The sequence below is a fragment of the Anthonomus grandis genome, chromosome 8, assembly GCF_022605725.1.
Source record: "Anthonomus grandis grandis chromosome 8, icAntGran1.3, whole genome shotgun sequence".
Taxonomy (NCBI): Eukaryota; Metazoa; Arthropoda; class Insecta; order Coleoptera; family Curculionidae; genus Anthonomus; species Anthonomus grandis.
This window is the reverse complement of record NC_065553.1, coordinates 22,590,362-22,613,943: the sequence shown is the minus strand read 5'-3', so window position 1 is coordinate 22,613,943 and position 23,582 is coordinate 22,590,362. Positions and strand designations below refer to the sequence as shown.

General features: G+C 31.9%; 1 protein-coding gene across 3 annotated transcripts in view; it reads right to left on the bottom strand.

The window, feature by feature from the left end:
• The window catches only part of LOC126739315 (serine/threonine-protein kinase PRP4 homolog), a 45,096-nt gene extending 21,634 nt beyond the window's left edge, over positions 1–23,462 (bottom strand). For all 3 annotated transcript variants that reach the window (XR_007661597.1, XR_007661595.1, XM_050444943.1), the window contains exons 1-5: positions 23,264–23,462; positions 22,451–23,137; positions 7,897–8,392; positions 7,696–7,840; positions 5,358–5,548 (exon numbers count right to left, since the gene is read on the bottom strand). Coding sequence is in view for 1 of the 3 variants with exons in the window: in XM_050444943.1 (XP_050300900.1) it covers positions 5,358–5,548; positions 7,696–7,840; positions 7,897–8,392; positions 22,451–23,137; positions 23,264–23,268 (1,524 nt within the window). In the remaining 2 variants the exon portion in view is untranslated. The remainder of the gene's footprint in view (positions 1–5,357; positions 5,549–7,695; positions 7,841–7,896; positions 8,393–22,450; positions 23,138–23,263) is intronic.
• Positions 23,463–23,582: the final 120 nt, after the last annotated feature.

The window sequence follows — 23,582 nt, the reverse complement described above, 5'->3', positions numbered from 1 at the left end:
AAGGTTGACCACGAATTTATATATATTTTTTTTAAATACTAAATATTAACTTTAAATACTCCTATTTGAATCTATAAAAAGTCCTATTTGGTTTAGAAAGACAGTTAGAACCATAAATACTTTTATAGTTTCAAGTGCTAACAGGTGCATAACATTAAAGGGACATGCAACTTTGAATCCTGTTCACAGTTTTAATAGTAATGCTTTAATTTCTTGAATACATTTATTACACGATAGAAATATATGATTTATGTCACCTATAGTGTTGTAGATAGATACATTTATCAGATGGTCAAGTTTCAATTTTATTGAGATAGCCTGGAAAACTAGCATGTTCTAATTTCATTCCAATAATTGTTGTTACAAAATGCCTGCAGCGGTACTCTCTAACTCGATAGATATAGAAATAGACAGGAAAAAATATAGAAAGAAAATATCTTTCTATGCGCGATTAGTACTCGCTAACCTTTTCTCTATGTCACTCGGCATCATGCGGCTTAAGACATTCTTATACTACCCAATCTACAAACATTATCCTATTTTTATGGCTAATTGGATTTTTCACAGCCAACAATGTCAACTACCGAAATGTCATTCGACATTATCGATCTTTTAGTTATAAGTATGCTTTGTTATTGTTTCTGTTTTTATCCTATATCCATAAGGAATACCGATAAAGGAAAAGTTTTCTTATAGTTTTATTATTGGTTTTTGAAGTAATTTTAAGTATCAATAAGACGGGGATTTTTATGATGGATTCTCCTAATTTTATCTTATCCCTTTCCCAGTGTGTATTTCTAATAGCTTAATATCTTTTCTTCTTTTTAATTTAAATATAAAACCCATTTTATTCCCTTCTGTAGAATCACTTTGGGAATTTCCCAATTTCGGGGCGCTCATAAGCGTGGATAAACTATTTTTTTTTTTTTATGGTAAACACAAGCACAAGAGGAAAGTCCTATGTCACTCTTGGAGTGGTGCTTGCGCGAAGATATATGACGTTATAAACTTAATGATCGTTTTAAACCTGAAAAAAGTAGTTAACAAGTTATAGTTTACTCAAAGATATACCGTTGATCTTTTGACCGCAATAAAACCCTAATTATCTGTTGTAACCAAGTGATTTAAGAAAGATATTTTTTTGTGGACTTTTATGGTTTAACATTTTCTAATAAAATCCTATTCTTTATTTAATTAATAAGTTTCATTTAGAACCACTTTCAAGCCGACCCCATTCCCTTTATCACCTCTTAAAAACGTTGGTCCTTGCACAATGGGGCTTAATGGTCTAATTAGTTTATGGCAGTAGGAGTCGATCATTGAGCGAACTATACAAGAATTCGTTGATTTTCAAATCTGCTATAAAAACATCCCCACAACAATAATAAATACATCTTTTTTTCAAGGTTCTAAAAAGAGACGAAAGTAATAGCAAGACCATACAACCTCTTTCTATATTTCTATTCCGAAGAGTGCCGACGGCAGCCCGAACTCTACCCGATCGAAACCAGTTGAGATTGAAAGTAGGGTTTAGACTTTTTTTCTATAATCGAAAGAAATTTTCTTTCTATCGAGTTAAAGAGTTCGCTGGCTGAACTCTTAAGTTTTTCATGCCAGTATTTGGAAGGTATCTTTATAATTGAGTTACAATAATTTGTTAGTGATTCCTTACAGAGTTTTTCCCATGTTTTATTCCATTTATATCACTAGAACAAGTAAAGTTTGATAAGTATCTACTATAGTCCCTACCCTTATAAATGTTAAATTTTTATTCTGATATGTTATAGGTCTATTCAATTTCTTAAGTTCGCATATTAGAAGACTTTTTTTATTTGACCATAGTATTCTTTTTCAGTTGCTTGAAGTGCAGACGTCGCCTGCCCCCTCCCTCTGTACATTTATCTTAATAATTAAATTGTTCTCTTTTTAATTAAATTTCTCATAAATCAAAATGGTTTTATAGAAAGGTTCTTACGTAACGTTTTTTTTGCTTTGTTTTTGTTTGGTTTGCTCGAAGGATATATCATTTAAAAATAGGTACTTTTGAGAAACGGTTTTTATATTCACTTACATCATACATACATTTGTTTTCTAATTTTTGATGTTAAACGTTTTGAATTTGAATCTCCAGTTCACTTTTGTATATTGTATCCTAAATAATGTTATCTATAAAGATTGTAATTTAGTGCAGTACATTACAAACGTTGATTTCTTTAGAATAAACCTAGTCATTCTTTTACCAATAAGTAGAGTGATACTGATATGTAACCAAATATTTAAAAGAAACCACTATGATATTATATTCTATGCTAATCTAAATCAACTGCCAAATATGTAAGTTAATGTGTATTAGGTAAAAGTCCACATAGTTTAAGTACATAGTAGTAAATTCTTTGTATCTGTTTCTTTTCTGCTGTTTTAGTTACTAAGGTTTTTTTTTATATTTCTAAAGTAGTTTATAATTTTTATTTTTGCCATCCCTTTTGCCCGTAATTACCCTCTTGCTGGGGTTTGTAATGTGTACTGAATAAATAAATATTATTGATTATCCTTATTAATATTTATTTCGAGGGAAGCAAATTCACACTGTTCACTGATGATACGGCGATCACGGTTCGCGGAGAATTGTCGCTGCGGAGATCTCGACTGACCTTTGAGGAAGTTTGCAGCAAACAAATTATAACTTAATAGAGAGAAGACAAATACGATGGTGTTTGCCATGCGAGACCTAGAAGACTGCAATTATATGAGGGAACAATCGGTGTCAAGGATAGATCTTGACACTACAATTTTGTACAAGGACCGTGTGGACAGTCTGGCGGGTCGACTTGCAAATAACTTATATCCATTACGCAATTTTAAAGACGCAGTCCGCTTAGTCCGTATTTATTATTGAAAATTTACTACATGTAAAAAGAAATGAAAACACTATTGAGAGCAAATGAGATATACATGGTGTAGCGGGGTTCGTTACATGCTTGAAGTAAATCCACCCTCTAACTTTTGACGTCCCAGGGTATCCATCAACCCTTTCACTATTTCTTTGTACAGTTATAGGAGAAAAGTTAACAAAAATGCCTCCGGCGCCACTCTAAGTAATTAAAGGAGCTTAGAGTTCTCTCTAGCCTCTCGGGTAAGCCTTTAAATAGTGGAGAAACCAGGTAGATATTGAAAGTAGACTATCTGGTTATAATGAGATCTTATTGCTATTAATCTTTATTATTACAAATACGGTAACAGGTATTTTCGTAATTTCTATGAATAAGCACAGGCAGTAATTTGGGAAAATGTACCGCAAAATTCGGCACTCTATTAATGACGCAAAACAGTATGATTTAAGGGACGGGGTGTTATGGTGTTTTTGGTACATGCGGTTCCCGATGACATTCGCGCAATAAACGCGGCTACTGCCTGCCCTACAAAATACGAAGAAAGACAGCGTCCAAACAGTAGTTTTCACCAATATAATAAATTAAACGGAACGATACGGCCGCGAACAGAGCAGAAAATAAAAAGTCAAAGATAAAAATTATCAATTAAATACACAATTAATCCGCAGTGAGTGTTCCTCTGGTTCCAAACAAGAATATAACTTTTTGCGAACAGAATTAATGAAACGTGTTTCAATCACCCGTTTACTACCTGCCCTACAACACACGAAGAAAGATAGTGTCCAGGCACCGGTTTATAATATTCGCGACTGTGGCTTGCCCTACAAAATACAAAGAAAGATAGTGTCCAAAATCAGTTTTAAAAGTTCATAAAGCGGAACGGAATCAATATGAATATTCCAATAACAAATCACAGATAAAAACTCACAGCGGAAAAATAAAATAGCACCTTCTTCCAAGCATGTAAAAATGGATACCAAAATACCGTAACGCGGATAATTTTACGACTATTTTATCAATATAACCCGCTTACTACCTGCCCTACAAAACACGGAGAAAGATAGTGTCCAGGTAATAATTTAATAAAAACGCGCTGCTGCCTGCCCCACAAAACACGAAGAAAGATGGGCCCAAACAACAGTTTCGAAATAAAATAAAACGGAAAGGGACGGAACGAGATTAATAGCAACGGATTCGATAGAAATCTTAATACGTGAGCTTGGAAGCGGCCGGCCAACTATCAACAGGTGGCTCTTACCTAACCCAATTCACACTGTCAACGTCAAGACTAAGTCTAACGTAAATATTGAAAATTTAACGGTATTGAAATACGGAAAGATTACTGGTACTTCGCTCGAAAGGTATGGTACGACCTTACTGCGACGAATGTGTCAGCTTGGTGGACCTGGAGCCTTTTTATACCCATGGCAGGAATTGGATGCCGACGACTCACGAACATCCTCGGAATCAATCGTTGGATAAAAATGCAATTGGGAAAACTTAATGGAAATAGAGTTTTCCGTTACATAGGCTATGACTTTATATGGTAAATAAACTTAGTTTAGAAACAGCGGGACAAAAGTTGGTCACATACGTACAAGAAAACCGGCTTTTTAGGAAAACCGCGGGAAACCAAATCATGATTTATAATATATTTTGCCAAACAGGGCATGTCCCTTCATTTAACAGGGCTTCCCAAGGTAGGTAAACCTTGAAACTTGCATAATAGAACATGTAAACATTGCAACAGCATGAAAGGAAAATTCATGAAAATAACTGGAAAACTGGAAGCATAGTGACGAAAATAGCTCGCAGTTTTAGGCATTTGTGGATCTTTACTGTCCCAAGAACAACCAGGGCTGAAAACAATTGTACTAAACTTCTTTAAGTTGGTCTCTCTATGTGTGTTTACCATTACAAGCCCCTCATGACTCACAGGTAAAGCTTAAATTACACCTTTTGTTATGTAAATTATAAATTTAGAGGTTAAATGTTAACGGGGCAAAACTATCTATGTTTTCTTATAAAATATTGCCTGGGCTAACCCTTTACTATAAAATAAAGACAAAATCTTGTAACTTCGTTACAATGGTTATCTCACGAAACACGGGGTGGATGCTGTAATGCCTTATTTAAAATTCAAAATGGTAATCAAGGATCTGTTCACTGCTCATTATATTCATATGATGAATTTTTGTGTGACAGGTTTTAACATCTTATGGATTGATGATTCTTATGAATTGGGTTCATGAGATTTTATTGTATTTTAATTAAGTTTACCCAGGTTTGATTGTGTATGTTTTTTAATTAGTTTTTATTACTAACATTACTTTTAGCTTCATTTTCTAGATTTTTAATTTTTTATGATGTGTGTCAGTATTAACACTAACATGAATAACCAATTTGAATTTAAATAAGGAAATTGCTTTTGTAAGATTGCCAATAAATGCATTGTTTTGCACTTACATTAGTGTTATGTTTAAAAACGTCTTGTTCGGCAAACATATCCCAATCGGCCCTCTTAAGGCTCTTCAAATCCTTTTCGTTTGTTGTTTTTTTCTCCATTTCTTTCGTTTTCATATTGGGCAGAAGGGGCGGGGTGTGCGATCCTTCTTCTTCTATGTCATTTGACGTGTTCAGTGAGGATTTTGAACTTCCTAAAATTATTTAGATAAAAAATATATACACTACCGCTCAAAAGTATTTGTCCACCATGTATTCTTTTTAATATTTTAAATTAGATACAAAAATCTTATCTTTATACCTATATTTAGATTGTATCTCTTTTGTAAATTGCATATATTCTTAAACAGCATACCATTTTTCAACTATGGTTCGTTGAAAAACACTGAGTATTTAAAAATAGTATTGCAAATAACAAACAATGTAGTGAAAATATGCACTTCTTCTAAAAAACTAATCTATTTACAGCTCGTTTCCGATGAAATTTTAAACATTTAAAGGTGTTTAGTCTTTAAGAATTGATTTTGTGTAACATTAGTAAATAATTTCGCTTGCTTATTGACGATAGGCTTGAGATAAGTCGTGAATTTGAATTCACAGGTATAACTGTTAACGCTATTTTCTATTCACTGTGAATATAACCTGTGAACGTGAATTCACGATTGAGCGCCGGTTGGCGAGTTTGCTTATCGTGCAGTTTAATATCATGGCAGTGAATTCGCATAATAATAAGAAAAGTATTACTATTCTGTGTTCATTGTGTTAAGGATAGTTCATATCCAGATACAAATATTAAGGGGGCCTAAAGTAAATAAAAATTGGAGACAATATCATTGACAATGACAACAATGATTCATTGTTGTCACATTTGAAAAGATATATATTTTCATAGACATTTTTAAAGCTAATATCACGATGTCTTAATAAGAAATAATTGTCTTTAAAACTTTAAAATAATGATAAAAACAAACATATTTTAATATTCGAGCTTCCGCAGAAATAGATAAATTAAAATATTCTATCATAATAAAAATCCAGTAAAAAGAAATTAAATAAGCATGACAATATAAAATATAATATATGTACAATAAAAATAATTTATAAAAAATAAGTGTTCTCTCGTTTTTCCCCACAAACGAGAGAGACGGATAGACGATGGGAGTCAGATAGTCTTTTTAACGATGGCTAATCGCTGATGAATAAATTACTTCTTTCGGTTTTTCAAATTTCAACGCGCATTCGTTTGTCTGAATGTGAACGCACCTTTCTCATTCACATTTTGACATTTCACAGTTTATTTTTAAGTTGTCATCAAGTCGTGAATGTGATTTTTTATTCGCAGTGAATGATTCACAGGTATTGAAATTTTGCTCAACCCTAATTGACGATTGTCATCGTTTCTTTGCTGGTTTTTCAACATTGTTTAAAATGGCTAAAACAAAAGAGTTATCGGTAGAAACAAAAGGCATTATTATTGAACTTCATAAGGCTGGAAAGACTAAGCGTCAAATTTCGACGGATTTGCGGAATTCCAAGGCGGACTGTCGATTATAATATTAGGAAATTCACCAGAAAAGGGACTATTAGCAACAAACCTCGATCGGGAAGGCCAAAGGCAACAAGTTCAAAGGAGGATTTAAATATTATAATTACAAGCAAACGCAAAAGACGCCTTACCGCCCCTGAAATCACAGCAAAAATTAACAAGGAGCGTAAAAAGCGGTCACTGTTTCGACAGTAAAACGGCGACTTTGTAATGCTGGTCTTAAAGGACATTTAGTTGTATCAAAACCGCTACTGAAGGTTGTTAATAAGAAGAAAAGATTTGAGTGGGCCCAATCACACAAAGAATGGTCCATTGATGACTGGAAAAAAGTTCTCTGGAGTGACGAGTCAAAGACTTGTGGAGGATCATCCAAGAAGAGTGGCACAAGATACACCTCAGGAAACTTTGGACAAATTAATTAGAAGACTACCGAACCTCTGTGAAGCTGTTATTAAAAATCGAGGCGGACATGTAGATGAATCCAAAATTTGATTTTCTTAAATTTAATTAATTGAAAAATGTATTGTTTATATTCATTTTGTTATAAATAAACCGTTTCATAAGAATAACTGATGGGTTTATTATTTTAAGTTATAACTTTAAAAGAGTCATATGTGGGCAAATACTTTTGAGCGGTAGTGTACAATTTATACAAATGTAAAGAGTTATTTTTACTCAATGCAAGAAATTTTGGGCACCAAAGGAATTGTATCCTGTGTAATATTTTGTTTGCTTGGCACGAATAAACTATAACTATAATTATCATTATTATTAGCAAAATTAAGAATAAATTACCTTCTTTACTGTGATCAGAATGTTCTTTACTATATTCTTTACTCTCCACTGCTTCCATCACTCGATCGGATTTTGGAGGCTCCCCTTGGGGACTCGATTCAACTGACATTTTAGTATTAGAGTCTTCGTTTCCTGCGCCTAAACGCTGCAACATTTTTGTTAATTGATCCATTGCCACTCACTCAGCATATTCCCACTTACCTTCATGAGTTCCTCTCTTTGTTTCCTCCTTTTTTCAATAATCGCTTCCTCATCCTCCTCGTCTATGTCAATATCCAATTCAATTTGCACATCAGAATCGGACGAATCTTCTTTCAATTTTTTCTGACCCTCGCTCAAAGAATCCTTAAACTTGTCCTGAGGCTCCTTATTCTTTTTATGTCTGTCGTGATGCCTCCTTTTATCTTTCTCCTTCTCCAACTCGTAGGATCGATCCCCGTAACTGCGGCGATCTTTATCCTTGCCCCTCACGTCTCTGTCTCTATCTGGCTTAAAAGAATCCCTATATTTGTTATATTCGCGCAAATCTCGGTGATAACTGTCACGGTCTCTGTCACGCGACCGGTCCACGGAATTGAACCTGGAATCGCGTGATCTTTCACGGATACGATCACGCTCTCTTTCTCGTTCCCTTTGACGTTCTCGTTCCTTTTCTCGCTCGCGTTGTCTGTCTTTTTCTAGCAGTTCTTTAATGCGCCTAAAAAGGTGTTTTTTTATTGAAACAATATTGCTTTATAGTCTAACGATACATAAATACATGAGCCGTAGATTTTTAGCAAATTAATAACTCTTTATAGTGAAGAAATAGTCCATACTTGCAGTAGAGTCGTAGGTTAAGGAAAAAGGAAAATCCTGCAGTCTCCCTCCACTTATTTATTAAGCATTTAGTTATTTAAAATCCCGACATGTTTCGTACACAGTGGTGTCCATCATCAGGGGATAAAAGGTTTAAAATTGGTATTAGATATACGCCCCAGGGTTTGATTCCATGTCAAAAAACCCTCTATTTATTATTGTTTTTTTATTATTTTTAATTTTGTTTGTTTACGGTCAACAACAGAATGTAAACAAATAAAACTAAAAATAATAAAATTAAAAAAAAAACAATAATAACAAATAGAGGGTTTTTTGACATGGAATCAAACCCTGGACGAATACCAATCATAAGCCTTTTATCCCCTGATGATGGACACTACTGTGTCCGAAACATGTCGGGAATTTTAAATAACTAAATGTTTAATAAATAAGTGGAGGGAGACTGCAGGATTTTTATTTTACCTTAATAACTCTTTGTTGTCTTTATAATCATGAAAAAGTATGTAAAATCTAAATGTGACTATCCTCCAGATCTGTTATATAAATATGACCTGTTTAGAAATAAGAAAAATTAAAAATTAAAAAAAAAAACACTCTGATGAGAGACTAAGAAAAGGACTAATTCTGTACACATAACGATTCTTATCTTCACTGTCTCAATGATGATAAAGCTAAAAAAATGTGCAATAGGTTCTAATCTAATTATATAGTTATTACCCTTTACCCTTAAGTCATTGATTTTATATTGGTTTTGGTTAATCAGAACATTTTCAGACACATTGTGGCAGCAATACTCTAAATTAAAAATAACATAGTTTTAAAACAAATAAAATGCTCTCTTAGTCTTTCTCATCTTTGTAATAATAGTTATAATAGAAAATAATGTTAGTTTATAAGTAAAAGTAAGCAACATGATTTGATACCACACATACAGATGTTTCACATCTAGGTGCTTGATTGTATCAATATTAAAACGAATCATAATTCAATAAAAAGTATAATATATCATATATGATATATGTATGCTAACTAAAAAAAAAAATTTGAATAACTTTTTTTTTAATATCCAGAGATTTACAAATATGCGTAGATTAAATAAATGAAATTAATTGAAAACACACTTAGAAACATACACAGGTCTGGTAAAAGAAACTAAAATATATTTTTTTTATATAAATATTAATCCATGACCTCAAATCAGATTACAAAATCTAGCATTCAGGCCTTAGACTATTTAAATATAACAGAGATAACAATTTTTAAATTATAATAACAAAAGCTCTAACAATTTGGAATTTATTCTTTAACTATCCCTGTTCAGAAAGTCTTTAGGTTATGATACACAACCTTTTCATTTGCACTTTTCAAACACAGTTTTTGGTATAAAATCAACTCTTTTTATACACTGGTTTACTAGAGAGGCCTGTCTTTTTTTTTGTCTGCACAGGGTGTCCCAAATTGGAGGGTGACCATTGGGATCTCTGAAACCGTAAGAGTTACGGGGTCGGTTATATTAAGGCAAAGTTGCGCAGTTTGGAGCTTAATAAAATGACGTTTAAAAAATTTTAAAATTCCGGATACTTCCGGATTTATCCGGAAAAAATCGAAAATCGTCAAAACCGACTTTATTTAAAGAGATATCGGAAAACTAAAAACAGTTTTTCAGTACTACAGTAATCGGACATGCAAGTGCAATACCTCATTTTAAAGGCAATTAAAAATACTTTTTAAAAATGAGAAAATCTAATCTGGCGCCCATAAGAAAAAATAAAGTTGATGATGATTGAAAAAAAAAACGAAACGTCAAATTAATTTTTTTTTGCGTCATGTTGTAGGACATAAAAAGTGGCAATGAAAAACTGTTTTAGCTTTCCGATGTCTCTTTAAATAAAGTCGTTATACTCTATTTCAGAAGTGTATAGAGCAATAAACTGGGGAATTCCGTTCTGTTTGGCTACATTTCGTGGTAGTTCATAGGCGCAGGTACTTATAATATTTATGAATTTAATTTTCACGGATTAAATGCCTTTATTTTGAAAGAGATTAAATACTAAATAAATACTTTTAATCCTTTTGTATAGGTACCTATCTTTTAACGCTTTGTAACATGCAAAAATGGGGTCAGGTAATATATACAGACTATAAATACTTTTAAATCATATTTTAAACGTTAGTAGTCACTGCTACGCTGTAGTGTAATCACAATATTATTATCCCAATATTTAAAAAATGGAGGTATTCAGTCCAACGAAAAGATGTACTAAAAATCCTCCACTATCGCTGAGTGAAAAAGTTATTATTTTAAATGTACATGATTGCATAAAACACGATTACCCTAGTTTTACTGTGCAAGAAATTGTTGAAAAATGTTCTCGAATGAGTGGAATTGGAAAGTCCACCATTTTTAAATTGTTGCGGGAAAGAAAAGTAGCAGGTCAAGTGGAATCTCCCAAGCAAAAGCCAGGACGACCTACAAAAGTCCTTGATGAAAATGCTAAATGTATAATTCGAAGAAAAGTTCACTCTTTTTATTTTAAAAAGGAAATACCCACCCTAGACAAAATTTTAATGGAGCTTGGCCGAGATGACAGTATTCCGTTGATAAGTAGAAAACTTTTATGGAAAACTTTAAAAAATATGGATTTTGCCTGGGAAAAGCATAACCGCAAAGCACTTTTACTGGAGAGCGACGAAATTGTTTGTTGGAGACGACAATACTTGAGAAGTATCAAGCAGTACCGCAGGGAGCAAAAGAAAGTTTTTTATCTTGATGAGACGTGGATTAACGAAGGTTATATAGTCCAAAAAATGTGGCAAGACAAAAATATAACCAGTGCTCGCCAAGCTTTCATAGAAGGCCTGTCTACGGGTATTAAAGTACCTTCGGAAAAGGAAAAAGACTTATAATCACATATATTGGAAGCGAAGAGGGATTTTTAAAAGAAGGTCTGCTAACCTTTGAGTCGACTCGCACAGGAGATTACCATGAAGACATGAACTCAGACGTTTTCGAGGACTATTTTGGTGAAATGATAAAATTTCTTCCGGCTAATTCGGTGGTGGTTATGGATAACGCAAGCTATCATTCACGGCGAATAGAGAAGACGCCAACTTCAAGTTGGAGAAAGCAAGAAATTATCGATTGGCTGACTGCAAAAGGTATTGCGTTTGAAGCAAATTTGATAAAAAAAGAACTGCTGGCAATAGCAAACTTACACAAAACTCGTTTCATGAAATACGCCGTGGAAGATATAGCCGAAAAATATAATATAACTGTACTGCGCTTACCGCCATATCATTGCGAACTAAATCCTATAGAACTGATATGGGCGCAGGTAAAGGGATTTGTAGCAAGACAAAACACGACTTTTAAAATGAAAGATGTTAAGCTACTGTTTGATCAAGCCATTACGGAAGCGACACCAGAGAATTGGCGAAAAGCAGTCCAGCATGTAATTAAGCAAGAGGACAAAATGTGGGATCTTGACAACCTCATCGATCAGACAGTCGATCCTTTAATTATAATGTCAAGAGGTGATGACAGTTCGTCAGATGACGAAGAAGACTACAATCTATTATAATTTAAAATTGTTATACACTGTTCAAAAAGTGCCAGATCCAAAAGTGACATTCAACTATTTTACTCTACATATTATGTTCAATAAATTTGTGAAAAAAATATATTATTCCATTTAAACAAAAGTAACTTTCTAAAATAAAATAGCATTTAAGTACATTAATTATAAGGTAAAAAACAAGTCCCAGTTGCACGCCTTTGGCGAACCGTTTTCAATGTTTATCAGTGGGTAACAATGGGCAAAACTCATAAATTGACCCAAAACCGGGTGGCACTACCTGCAATCAACGAAAAGAAAGAATTTTACATTGAAACTAATACCCAACTAAGGTAGTGGCATAAAATATTGGTGGATCACCAGGTACCACTTTTGCATACCTAATGAGGTTTTATTGCTCTACACACTTCTGAAATAAAGTATAGAAGGTAAAAACGATTTTGACAATTTTCGATTTTTTTCGAATAACTCCGGAAGTATCCGGAATTTTTAAATTTTTTAACGTCATTTTATTAGGCATTAAATTGCGCAACTTTGCCTCGATTTAACCGACCCTGTAACTCTTACGGTTTCCGAGATTCCAATCGTCACCTTCGAATTTGGGACACCCTGTACATAGTGAGCTCTAAACTTTTCGTTTCTTTTTATATTATACCCATGACGGTCTTTATTTTGTTTTTTGTAGAATTTGTTTTTATAAGATTTTTTTTGCATTTTTTACATTATGTATTTGGAACCATAATATTGCCATAGCTACAGTTATGCATCAATTCATCTGAAAATTTGCATGTCCCCGTTTTTTGGGTGCTTTTTTATTTTCCGCCCCAAGAATGGTGTAAGTCCAATTTTAGGGGAGGATATAGAAGGCTGACCCATCTGAGAGGCCTTCTCTATCTTATGTTTGCCACAAAAAAATTTAAAAATCTCTCAACACGATCTCGTTAGCCAGGAAAAAATCTAAAATTTTTATCTCTTGAATTTTTTAGATATAATTAAGCGTTTTCAAGGAAATCGCTGATAAACAAAAAGGGATATTGTTTATCAATTAGCGAATGTTAGAAATGTGTTTTAAGACCGTTTGAGTCATTGGTTAGCGGCTTAGGGAGGAATATTTGAACACACAAGTCTTAAAGTTTACAAGTTTTTTTTATATTTCATGCTTTATATTATAATAATTTTTGTGCACGTGTACGATTGTACGAATTTTCAATAATAATTTAATTAAAACTACAATTTTATCATGACAACTTTACTTGGTTTACCTTTACCTAACTTTCTCAACTTGAGCTATACCTGTATGTATGGAGCGACAAAAAAGACAACATTTTCACGAAGATTTTCGCCAATAACTTCTAAACGGGTAAAGCTACAAAATTAAAAATTATCTTGTTGGTTGCAGATGTGCTCTTTAAATTACTCTATAATACATTTTTTCTCTAAAATAATTAGGAGAGCCAATATTAAACCCGATTAAACTATTAAATTAAAAAAAAAAGGAAGTGGGCTACTGTTTCAATTTTTGTTAAATCAAATTAATTTTACCGAAAATATGCAAATAATGATAATTTTAGCTTTTTCATGACTAATTAGATGGTGTTCGATATTTTCAAATTTCTTATCGGAAACATAAGGTATGAACCACTAGTTGAGTAAGCCTCCTTGAAACCTTCCCTAAAATTGGGTTTACACCATTTTTCGGACAGAAAACGTCAAGAGGACCCAAAACAATGGGGACTTGCAAATTTTCAAAAGATTTGACGGATAACTGTAGTCAGTGTTTGAAAGAATGTATTTTCTTCAGGCAATTGGACACATGTTTATAGGAAAAGAAAGTCTTATTTTAGCTACAACAGTACGCTCTTAAAATATTTGCACTGAATTTTGTAACACCCTGTATATTAACAACAAAGAATACAAGTCTTTGATTATACAATGATCTTGTGTGATTATTTTGACTTACTATTTTATTGGTCGCTAAATGTACCAACACATTTGTATGCATCATCAAAATGATGTAATTTTTTAAGTATATGTGCAATTCTACATTAAATTAAAATAAACAAAAAAACCGGACTGGTCTGAACCTGCCTTATCAAATTCAAAATTCAAAATATGCTTTAATGTCAAAACAAAATATGCATTGTTGTTAACAAAGCCTAAGAAATACAGTTATAACCAAAATAAAATAAAATAAAATAAAATAAAGGTTTTCCAAAAATTGTTCCAGGTAATATATACAACAAAAAATGAAGCTAAAAAGAGCCAGTCATAAAAAAACACAGGTAAAACCATCACCAGAGTGAAGGGTCATAAAATATAAATTGTAAAAAATTTTAGTTCCATAAAACAATAAAATTATGTTATACTACAAAAATATTACATGAATACATTGAAATAAAGATAATAAAATTAAAGTTGAAAGGTGTGAATGACAAACCTATCTAATAATTTGTATTAAAATACTTCAGAAAAATATTCTGTGAGGCTATAGTAGCCCTTTTTTAACAAAAAAGCTTTGGTAGAGCGCCTAAATTCCAAGCTCTTGTTACTTTGGCGTATAGATAAGGGTAGTTAATTTAACATTTTCTTTCCATTATACACCACTGATTTTTTTACTTGTTCAGACCGGGGGATTGGCAATCTGATATAAGAGGCATGCCGGGTATTATAACCTATATTCTCCACATTTAGTTCACATGAGAGTTCACCATTATGTTTTTTAAAAATCAGGCAGACTGTTTCCAAAATAAAAATACAGTAAAATGTAAGAATTTTGTGTCTAACAACTTGTTAGTAACAAGTAAGGGACGACAAGTCTCTCGAGGACCGACCCTAAATAAACATCTAATAGCCCTCTTTTGCAACATAAATACCTTGTTAAAGACATACTGAGAACATGATCCCCAAAAACAAATACCATAACGAAGATGGGATTCAATTAAAGAAAAAAATGAAGCTCTAGCCACTGAGCTGTTTAAATCATTCACAATGACTTGAAGAGCATAACAGCCAGAGGAAATTTTATTACCGTAATGTGCTTATATGATTTTCAAATTTTAACCCAGAATCAATATACAACCTAAGAAATATGCTCACATTAGCAGACAATACTATATTATTACTTAAAAAGACATCATTAAATCATTTCATCATCCAACAAAACAAATTAAATGAAAGTGTGAAACCTATCAGTATTTTCTTCACTATCTCAGAAGTCCCACAAACCTATAAAAAATTATTTGTAACAAAGGTTCGGTCCTTTTTGTTAAACATTTTATCTGGTTTATCGATCTTATGTCATTGGGTAGTTCATTATAAAATTTAAGAGCTAAGGAATCTTTAAATCTGAAATACATGATTTTCTTGGTGTTAAATTTGGTCTGGCGAAATAATGATGGTTTCCAATTTTTCTTTCATTTTTATTTCCGTGAAAGAATGAACAAACACTGGGTACATACAGACACATTTAATCTTGCAAAGTTATGCATTATACATAAAATAGTTTTGCTAGACATAGTCTGTTTCTCTTAACATTATTTTTACAATAGAGTTCTGTATGGTTGCTAACATATTTTGTTTGTTAGACATGAAACATAATATGTCCATTTGAAGAATTATGTTTTTCACCACTCTTATAAATTGGCGTTACAATAGATTATTTAAAGTGGGTTGGTATTTTACTTGTGGTTAAAATTTTATTTATAATGTTGGTCAGAGGCCTGGTTATATCCATATGAACTTAATTACTTTTGCCATCTTTAACTCGAGCACTGTTATTTTCTAAGAAAAATATGTAGATAATAACCTAATTTTCTGTAACAAGGTGCAAATATATTGATGTTTTCTAAAAGACTTAAATAATTTACCAAGTATTAATTGCTTTCTCTATTTTCAAGCCTACATTTTTTATAGTATTTGTTGTAGACATGTCATTATTATTTGCAAAATTTGTATTGGCTACGTTAAGAAGTTTAAACTATTAGTCTTTTTTATATTATGTCTATTTTCCTCAATTTGAGTCTTATAAAAATTATATATATTTGGTTGTTAAGCACATTTCTATATGAAGTAATGCAATTAAATCTTCTGTAATCTATTCTGTTGTTTTTTAAAATAGCCCTTTTTATTAATCATTTTAGTGTGGTTTGATGTAGGCACCCTTTGAATATGCCAATAAAAACTCAATGGATAATTCAGCATCTTCAGTATTCAGTGAATTTGTTTGGTAACTTTTTCTTTAAAATGTGTATATTTCATATGATCATAACGTGCTGAAATCTGTTTGAGTTGGTTTATTGGTATATTTGGCTTTTGTTCTAGATTAATATTTAACATTAATGGATCTGTTGTCATTGGTTAAAATCAATGATTTTATACTTAGGTTACTTAATTTTAGTTTTCCTTTTATAAACAAGTGATCAATGCAGGAGGACGTTTGTGTAGTAACTCATAGTTTTGTTATTAATTTATTGAACTCTTTTTTTGCTCTATTAAATTTTCTTTTGGTATATTCATTTTGTATCCATTTTCATCTTACATATAGTTTGTAGCTTCACTTAAGTTTTTGTATGTATTCTCCATTAATTTCAAATTTATTATTTTTTATATTTATTGTAGTTGTTTTTTCTAGTCTGTTTTGCAAATGTGTCAACATTGTCCGTCCTTATTTGTTTTTCTACTTTAGTCACCCATTTTTTTTGGGTCCAAAATAGGTCCAGAAAGTTTCTGATCTTTTAATCTCATTGTGCATTGTAAATTTTTATTTGTTATTAAAGGTCCAGGATTATATATCAGTGGTATGAACGACATTTTGTTGGCTTATTGTGTTTTGAAATTGATATACAGTGAAAGCTCCCATAAGCGGACACTCACGGTTCCGTAACTTTTGTCCGCTTATGGCGGGTGTCCGTTTAAAAGAGAGTATGTGAGTATAGAGTATAAATAACGGGGTATATAATCACGAGGAAATGAGGTAATACATAATCATGAGGAAAATGAAACAGAAACTCGCCACATTTTTAAAGTATGTATTTATGCTATGTATCTATATGTATGTATACGTATACAAAAACATAAATGCTTCAATACATAGTACGAGAATTAAAAAAAAAACATTATTCTTTAGCTTTTTGAAAAAAGTTTAAAATGTTTGTCTGACGAAATTTCACCATCTTTTGCTGAAGGAGACAATTTTCGTAATAAATTTTTAAATTTTTTAAATGTTTCTCAGCAAATTCTGAGCTACATCCACTTTTTCTGAATCCAGCTTTGCCAAAACAGTTCTTAATTGTAGAGGAATTTACTTTATCCCATGCTGTTTTTATAAAATACAAAGCTTCTAACACATTAATAGACTTTGTAAGCTCAGATAAGCTTTGGACATCGTCAATTTTTGTTAAAATATGTTTTAAAATCAAATGCCGATAATAAAATTTAAAGTTCTTTATAATACCTTGATCCAAGGGCTGACAAAGTGAAGTTGCGTTTGGCGGTAAAAATATAATACAGATCACGAGGATGAGAGCATCCATTGTCTAAAAATAAAAGAATTTGCCTTTTTTGGATTCCCATTTTCCGGTCGAATTCCAGTAACTACTCAGACATGATTTCTCGGGTCATCCATGCCTTTTTGTTGGATTTCCAAGGCGCTGGTAGATCCTTAATAGCAACGTTTTTAAAGCACGGGGACGAGCCGCTTTCCCGATCACAATCAAATCGCATTTTGTGCACAGAATTAAATGGTTAGTCTATCTTTAGACAACTTTCCACCCACACATGTTTCTCCTTTAAGGGACAGAGTTTTGTCGGGCAATGCGCGAAAAAAACGGCCTGAGATTGGAATGTTCTGACTTCTAGCTTTCACAAACCACTCAAAACATGTTTTGTCTATAGCAAAACCTTCCTTTTTTAAAAAATCCTTCTTTTGATTTATATTAGTTCCTGATTGCCATTTACTCCTAATATCTTCCTTATTTTTGGCAATTTCAGCTGCTTGCGTTTTCCCAATATTACATCTCGTTGCCAAATGACGAACTAAAACACTTTCTCTGTCTTATACGTTAACAAAATCCATCTTTTCCTTTAACGAGAGCATCCTTTTTTTTGGTGCCATTTTACAGTTACAATAATAAAATATCTCAATCAACTACGAATTTGCCTGAACTGAAGATAAACCACAAAATTAGATACTGGCTAGCCAACGAAATGCGTAAATGGGGAATCACCTAATATAAATCGGGGAATTACCAAATTTTATGATGTAGATATGCGCATTGCAATAAGCGGAACTAAAAATCGTCCGGGTATTAGAGTTTCGCGTCCGCTTATGGGAGATTTTTGATCACATACAGAAAAATCTAGTGTCCGCGTCCGTTTATAAGAGCGTCCGCTTATCGGAGCTGTCCGCAAGGAAAGCTTTCACTGTAATTAGCTATTTATAGTTTGAGAATTCTTTAAAAGATCCATCTTAAAGTTTCTAATATGCATACATAGTTTTTTTGTTGTTCCAAGAGTTTATCAATTTAATTTATGAAAAAATCACTTTGGTTGTTTGGTGATCTGTGGATTGAAATTATTTTTAAGTTTAGTTGCATTAAAAATATAGATATAATATTACAATAATATATAAAATTTAAAAAAATAATATTACAGTCATCAATTTTTAAATTGCATTTACTATTTAGTACATATGACTTGTCTAACAGTTATATGCAATACTGTTTATAAGGGTACATTAAACAAGTGTTCTTCATTAGGGTAAATCCAGGTTTCTATTAAAATTATAAAATGTACTATTTTGAATAGTTAATAATATTCATCCAAATTATTTAATTCGTTTCTTAGATGTCTAATATTATTGTAAAGTATGTTTAATTTTTCAGTTATCATTTTTCTACTTAAGGTCCTTTGTTGTCATATTTGTTTCAATTTAGTTTAAAATATTAAAAAATATTTAAGATTATATTACACTGAGTAAATAATCATATTACAAAGTATAATCCTGAAGCAAAATGATTCCACTTAACTATAAACTAATTACATTGCTTTTAAAATTCTTTTTAGTTGGGGTAAGATCTTTTTAATTGGGGTTTGGTAATACTAAATAAATCTATTTTGTCCTGTATTTTATTATAGAGATTTAGGAATATTGGCTATATATGGGAAATAAAAACTAAGAACATTTTTAGTATAGTATACTGACACATTAAGAGAAAGTTTATATAAAAATAGAGGATCATGAATAAAGCCATTTAGTAATTTAAAAAGATAAACTACAGAAAAAATGGGCTTTATGTTACTCAAATGAATCCATATTGGAAATATTACATAACTCGACTGAAGCTTATTGTTGTAACATTTGTTTTCTCTAAAAAACAGGTAACACATCATTTTGTTTTGAATAAGCTTTAAGTCATATAAGTAAAATTCATCATATAGGTTCCACATTATGCAGGCATATTCTATTAAATTTCTTATGTAGCATAGTACAGCTGCTACTAAACTCTTTACTTACTATGAATCCAAACATTTGAGATGCTTTATTTGAACTGTATTTATAATGAGGTATAAATGTTAATTTTAGATCAAATACTACTCCTAAAGCAGTAACCTTATTAACATGTGTATTCAATACATTATTTCTCTATGATATGAAAGGATAACACATATATGTAGCTACATGAAAGTTATTTTATTTAATGAATGAATAACACTATACAAATCTTTTTCTAAATCTGAACAGTATGTATTCAGCAAATATACATATCATAGGACATATTGTGATATATCTGTAGGGAAGGTAGCAATATAATTACAGTATACTCGCGGTAACGTGAACTTATGATTTTATGAACAACTCATTAATGTGAACAGCAATATTTTTCTATGTTAATCCTATAGTGTGAACAAACCCATATTTCGATAATGTGAATTTTAAGAAAATCTTTAGTAATCCTGTGTAGACTTGCCTAGGCTTGTTAGCGGATATTGGGTTTATGCATTTGAAACCTTGTTTGGTCATTTAGTTGACGTTTATTAGATAAGAGAGAGTGTCGCATCTTGCGCAGTGGCCTTTTAAAATCGTTAAAATTAATAAGAAGTGTTTAACTCTTTATGAGAAATCAAAAATTTTAGAAGAGCACAAAAATGGTATGAGTGTTCCTGCACTGGCAAAGAAATATCAAATAGCAAAATCAACTATTTGTGCAATTAAAAATAAAGAAGAAAAAATTCTAAAAATTGTTGGAGAGAGTTTAAGACCTAATAAAATAAAAAAATGCACTTTAAAAAGTGCAGAAAACCCCAAGATGGAAACTTTGCTGTATAAATGGTTTACCAAACAGCGTGAACGAAATTTGCCAGTTACGGGTGATATGCTTAAAGAAAAGGCTCTAGATTTACAAAGAAAATTAAAACTCAATGATAAATTTAAGGCAAGAGATGGATGGCTTCAAAAATTTAAATGGCAATATGGTATAAGGCTGCTTAAAATTGCAGGTGAAAAGTTGTCCTCGCAGCCTCACCTTGTAAATCCCTTTATTGAAGGCTTAAGAAAAAAGATGAAGCAGCTTAATCTTAGTGAAGATCAAATTTATAATGCAGATGAGACGGGTTTATATCAGAAGGTATTGCCAGATAAAACCTATGTTGCAATTTTTGAAAAAATGGCGCCTGGTCTAAAAATAGCTAAACAAAGAATAACTCTTTTGGGGTGCGCAAAAGCTACAGGATCACACAAACTAATGCCTTTAGTATTAGGAAAAGCGAAATCACCCCGATGTTTAAAGAATTTGATAATCCAGTCATCTATAAAAGCACTAAATAATGCCTGGATGACGCAGGAAATTTTTAAAAATTGGTTTTCAAGCATTTTGTTCTAGAGGTAACTGAAAGTTTTGTTTGCTTTTTAATTTTTTTAAGACTAAATTGGGTTTTTAGGTTAAATCATTTTTACAAAGCAAAAACCTTCCTTTAAAAGCCATTCTCCTGTTAGACAATGCCCCTTCGCATCCACCGGCAGAAGAATTAAAAACTTCTGATGGACACATTTTTGTTGTCTACATGCCCCCAAATGTTACACCATTAATTCAACCATTAGACCAAAATGTTTTTCGAATAACCAAACTATTTTAAAGAAAAGGCCTATTAAGCTGAGGTTTAGGGCCTCAGTTATTACTTTAAAAGATGCTATTATGCAATTGCATATGGCCTGGCAAAAAATAGAGCCTTCAGTAATTTCAAAATGTTGGAATAATATTTTGGAAAAAATTTGGAGGAGGATGGACCTACTGGGATTTGGACCTACCTTTAGCTCGACTAAAAGAGATGTGGAAAAATTATGTTAGAGCAGCTGCAGTTAATGAAACCATTACATTGCTTCAAACAATTGAACAGGTATTATTTAATGCTAGTTACTCCTTTTAATTTTCGATTTTTGGAAATTAAAAGTAGAAAGTCTGTAATAGTTTTAGAATTTCATTGAGATATGATTGTTTTTAGATTGATTATAATCCCGAAGACATTGAGGAATGGAATACAGATGCAGTGGAGGAAAATCTCGATAGCAATGATTCAGAAAATAGTGACTGCGAGATTTTAACTTTTGAAGAAAAAAAAGTTATGCATTTGGAGGCTCTTGCAGCCTTGAAAATTGTCACAGAATGGGCCAATCAAAACTATGTCGACATAAAGGACATTATTACACTAAAAGGTTTAGAAGAAAAGGCTGTAGCCTGTGTCTAGGCTTAAACCTGTCGCAAAAAAAGGGCAAACAAAAATTACATCTTTTTTTAAATAAAACTTTTGTATAATGCTTAAAACTGTAATAAATAAATTTATAAATAAAGTACAATGTAGTTCCCTTTTATTTTAATTTTAGCTATTTTTAATATAATCTCCATATTGTGAACATTTCAGTAATGCGAACTAAGTTGAAATTTTTTGAGTTCACATTAACGCGAGCCTACTGTACTAGGATTGTATAACTATGTTTTTGTATCTAAGTATTTCTTGAAGTCCTTGAAGTTGTTTTTTTTTAATTTATGACTTTATATGAAGACACTGCCATAATGGCAACATCCCCTTTATGGGACAAATTTCAAACTTAAACAGAACTTTATTCTGGGAGTAATGAGACTTAGACTGGAGTGACATCGACTGAAAATTCTTATATTCTTTTAATGAGTATTACAATAACAAAACTATAACATAGTAGTATGGCACAAGGCACTTCTTTTGTGAAAAAAATCTGTGCCTACTGTGTTATAAACATGAAATTTAATTTTGATTTGAAGTTTTTTAAAATGTTTTATCAACTATTATACAATACACATTTCTGATGACTAATCAATATTACTAACACTTACCTGTCTTTATCTTTAATTCTCTCCTTAGAACTAACACTATTCTTCTTCTCTTTCTTCTTTGTTGGTTCTTCATCTGAATCTAACAAAGTAATAATTTCATCATCTATAGAGATATCTTTATCTTTGCTGCGGCCATTTGTAGCATTCATCTTATCAACATCATCGACAAGTGAATTGGCCAATTGAGCTTGAAGAAGTTCTTTTTGTTTCATCAGTTCTTCCAAATCCATATCCGCTTCTATCACTTCCATATTAATAGCATCAGAATCGCAGTCTTGTTCAGTTACATCCATGCTGTTCTCCTCGGAGGATATTATATCTAAAGATAATGAAGGTGCTTTACTTGTTGTCAACCCCTCGGTTATAAAATCTGTTATATCATCTATATCTGTAGTAGTGACTTTTGTTGCTTTTTTCTCAACAATAATTTTCTCTTTACCATTGAGGCTTTTACTCGGTTTTTCACTTACAGTAATGGGAGCTTTTTCTGGTGGTGTACCACCCTCATGATGCTTATGTTTCTTATGCTTTTTGTGTTTCTTGTGTTTTTCTTTCTCACCCTTTTCCGCACTGCGTTTTTTATGTTTGTGTTTATGTTCTTTTTTGTGTTTCTTCTTTGGTGGGCCTTCATCTTGGTTAGGTGATGGGGTCTTGATTTCTGCTTTGGTTACTTTTTTTGAGCTAGAACTAAAGAATATTAGTCATTATTATAATCAATATCTTAAATTAGTAGGATTTTGGCCTAGTTTATTTTATAATAGGGCTTTTGGATTGGTAAGTGATGACATGGATTACTGAATGTTTCTTACTTACTCCATGTTATTTTATAAGCAGTATCAAAGGACAAATGAACCTGTAACTTGTGAGTTCAATATTCCGGTCTACTAACTCAAATAAGAATACGGTAAATCTATGATATGGAAATGGCCAAAGATGTAATGGAAATTTTCCTGAAATTTACAGAAGCAATATCAAAACAGGAACATTCATCCAGTCATGAGCATTTGGGACTTTTGACAGCTACTGTCAACTGTCACCGTGGCATCTATCATTAATGTAATGCCAATCGATACAAGTATAAAAAATTAATTACCGTCTTTTATATTTAATTTATTTATGTTTCTTTTTTTAT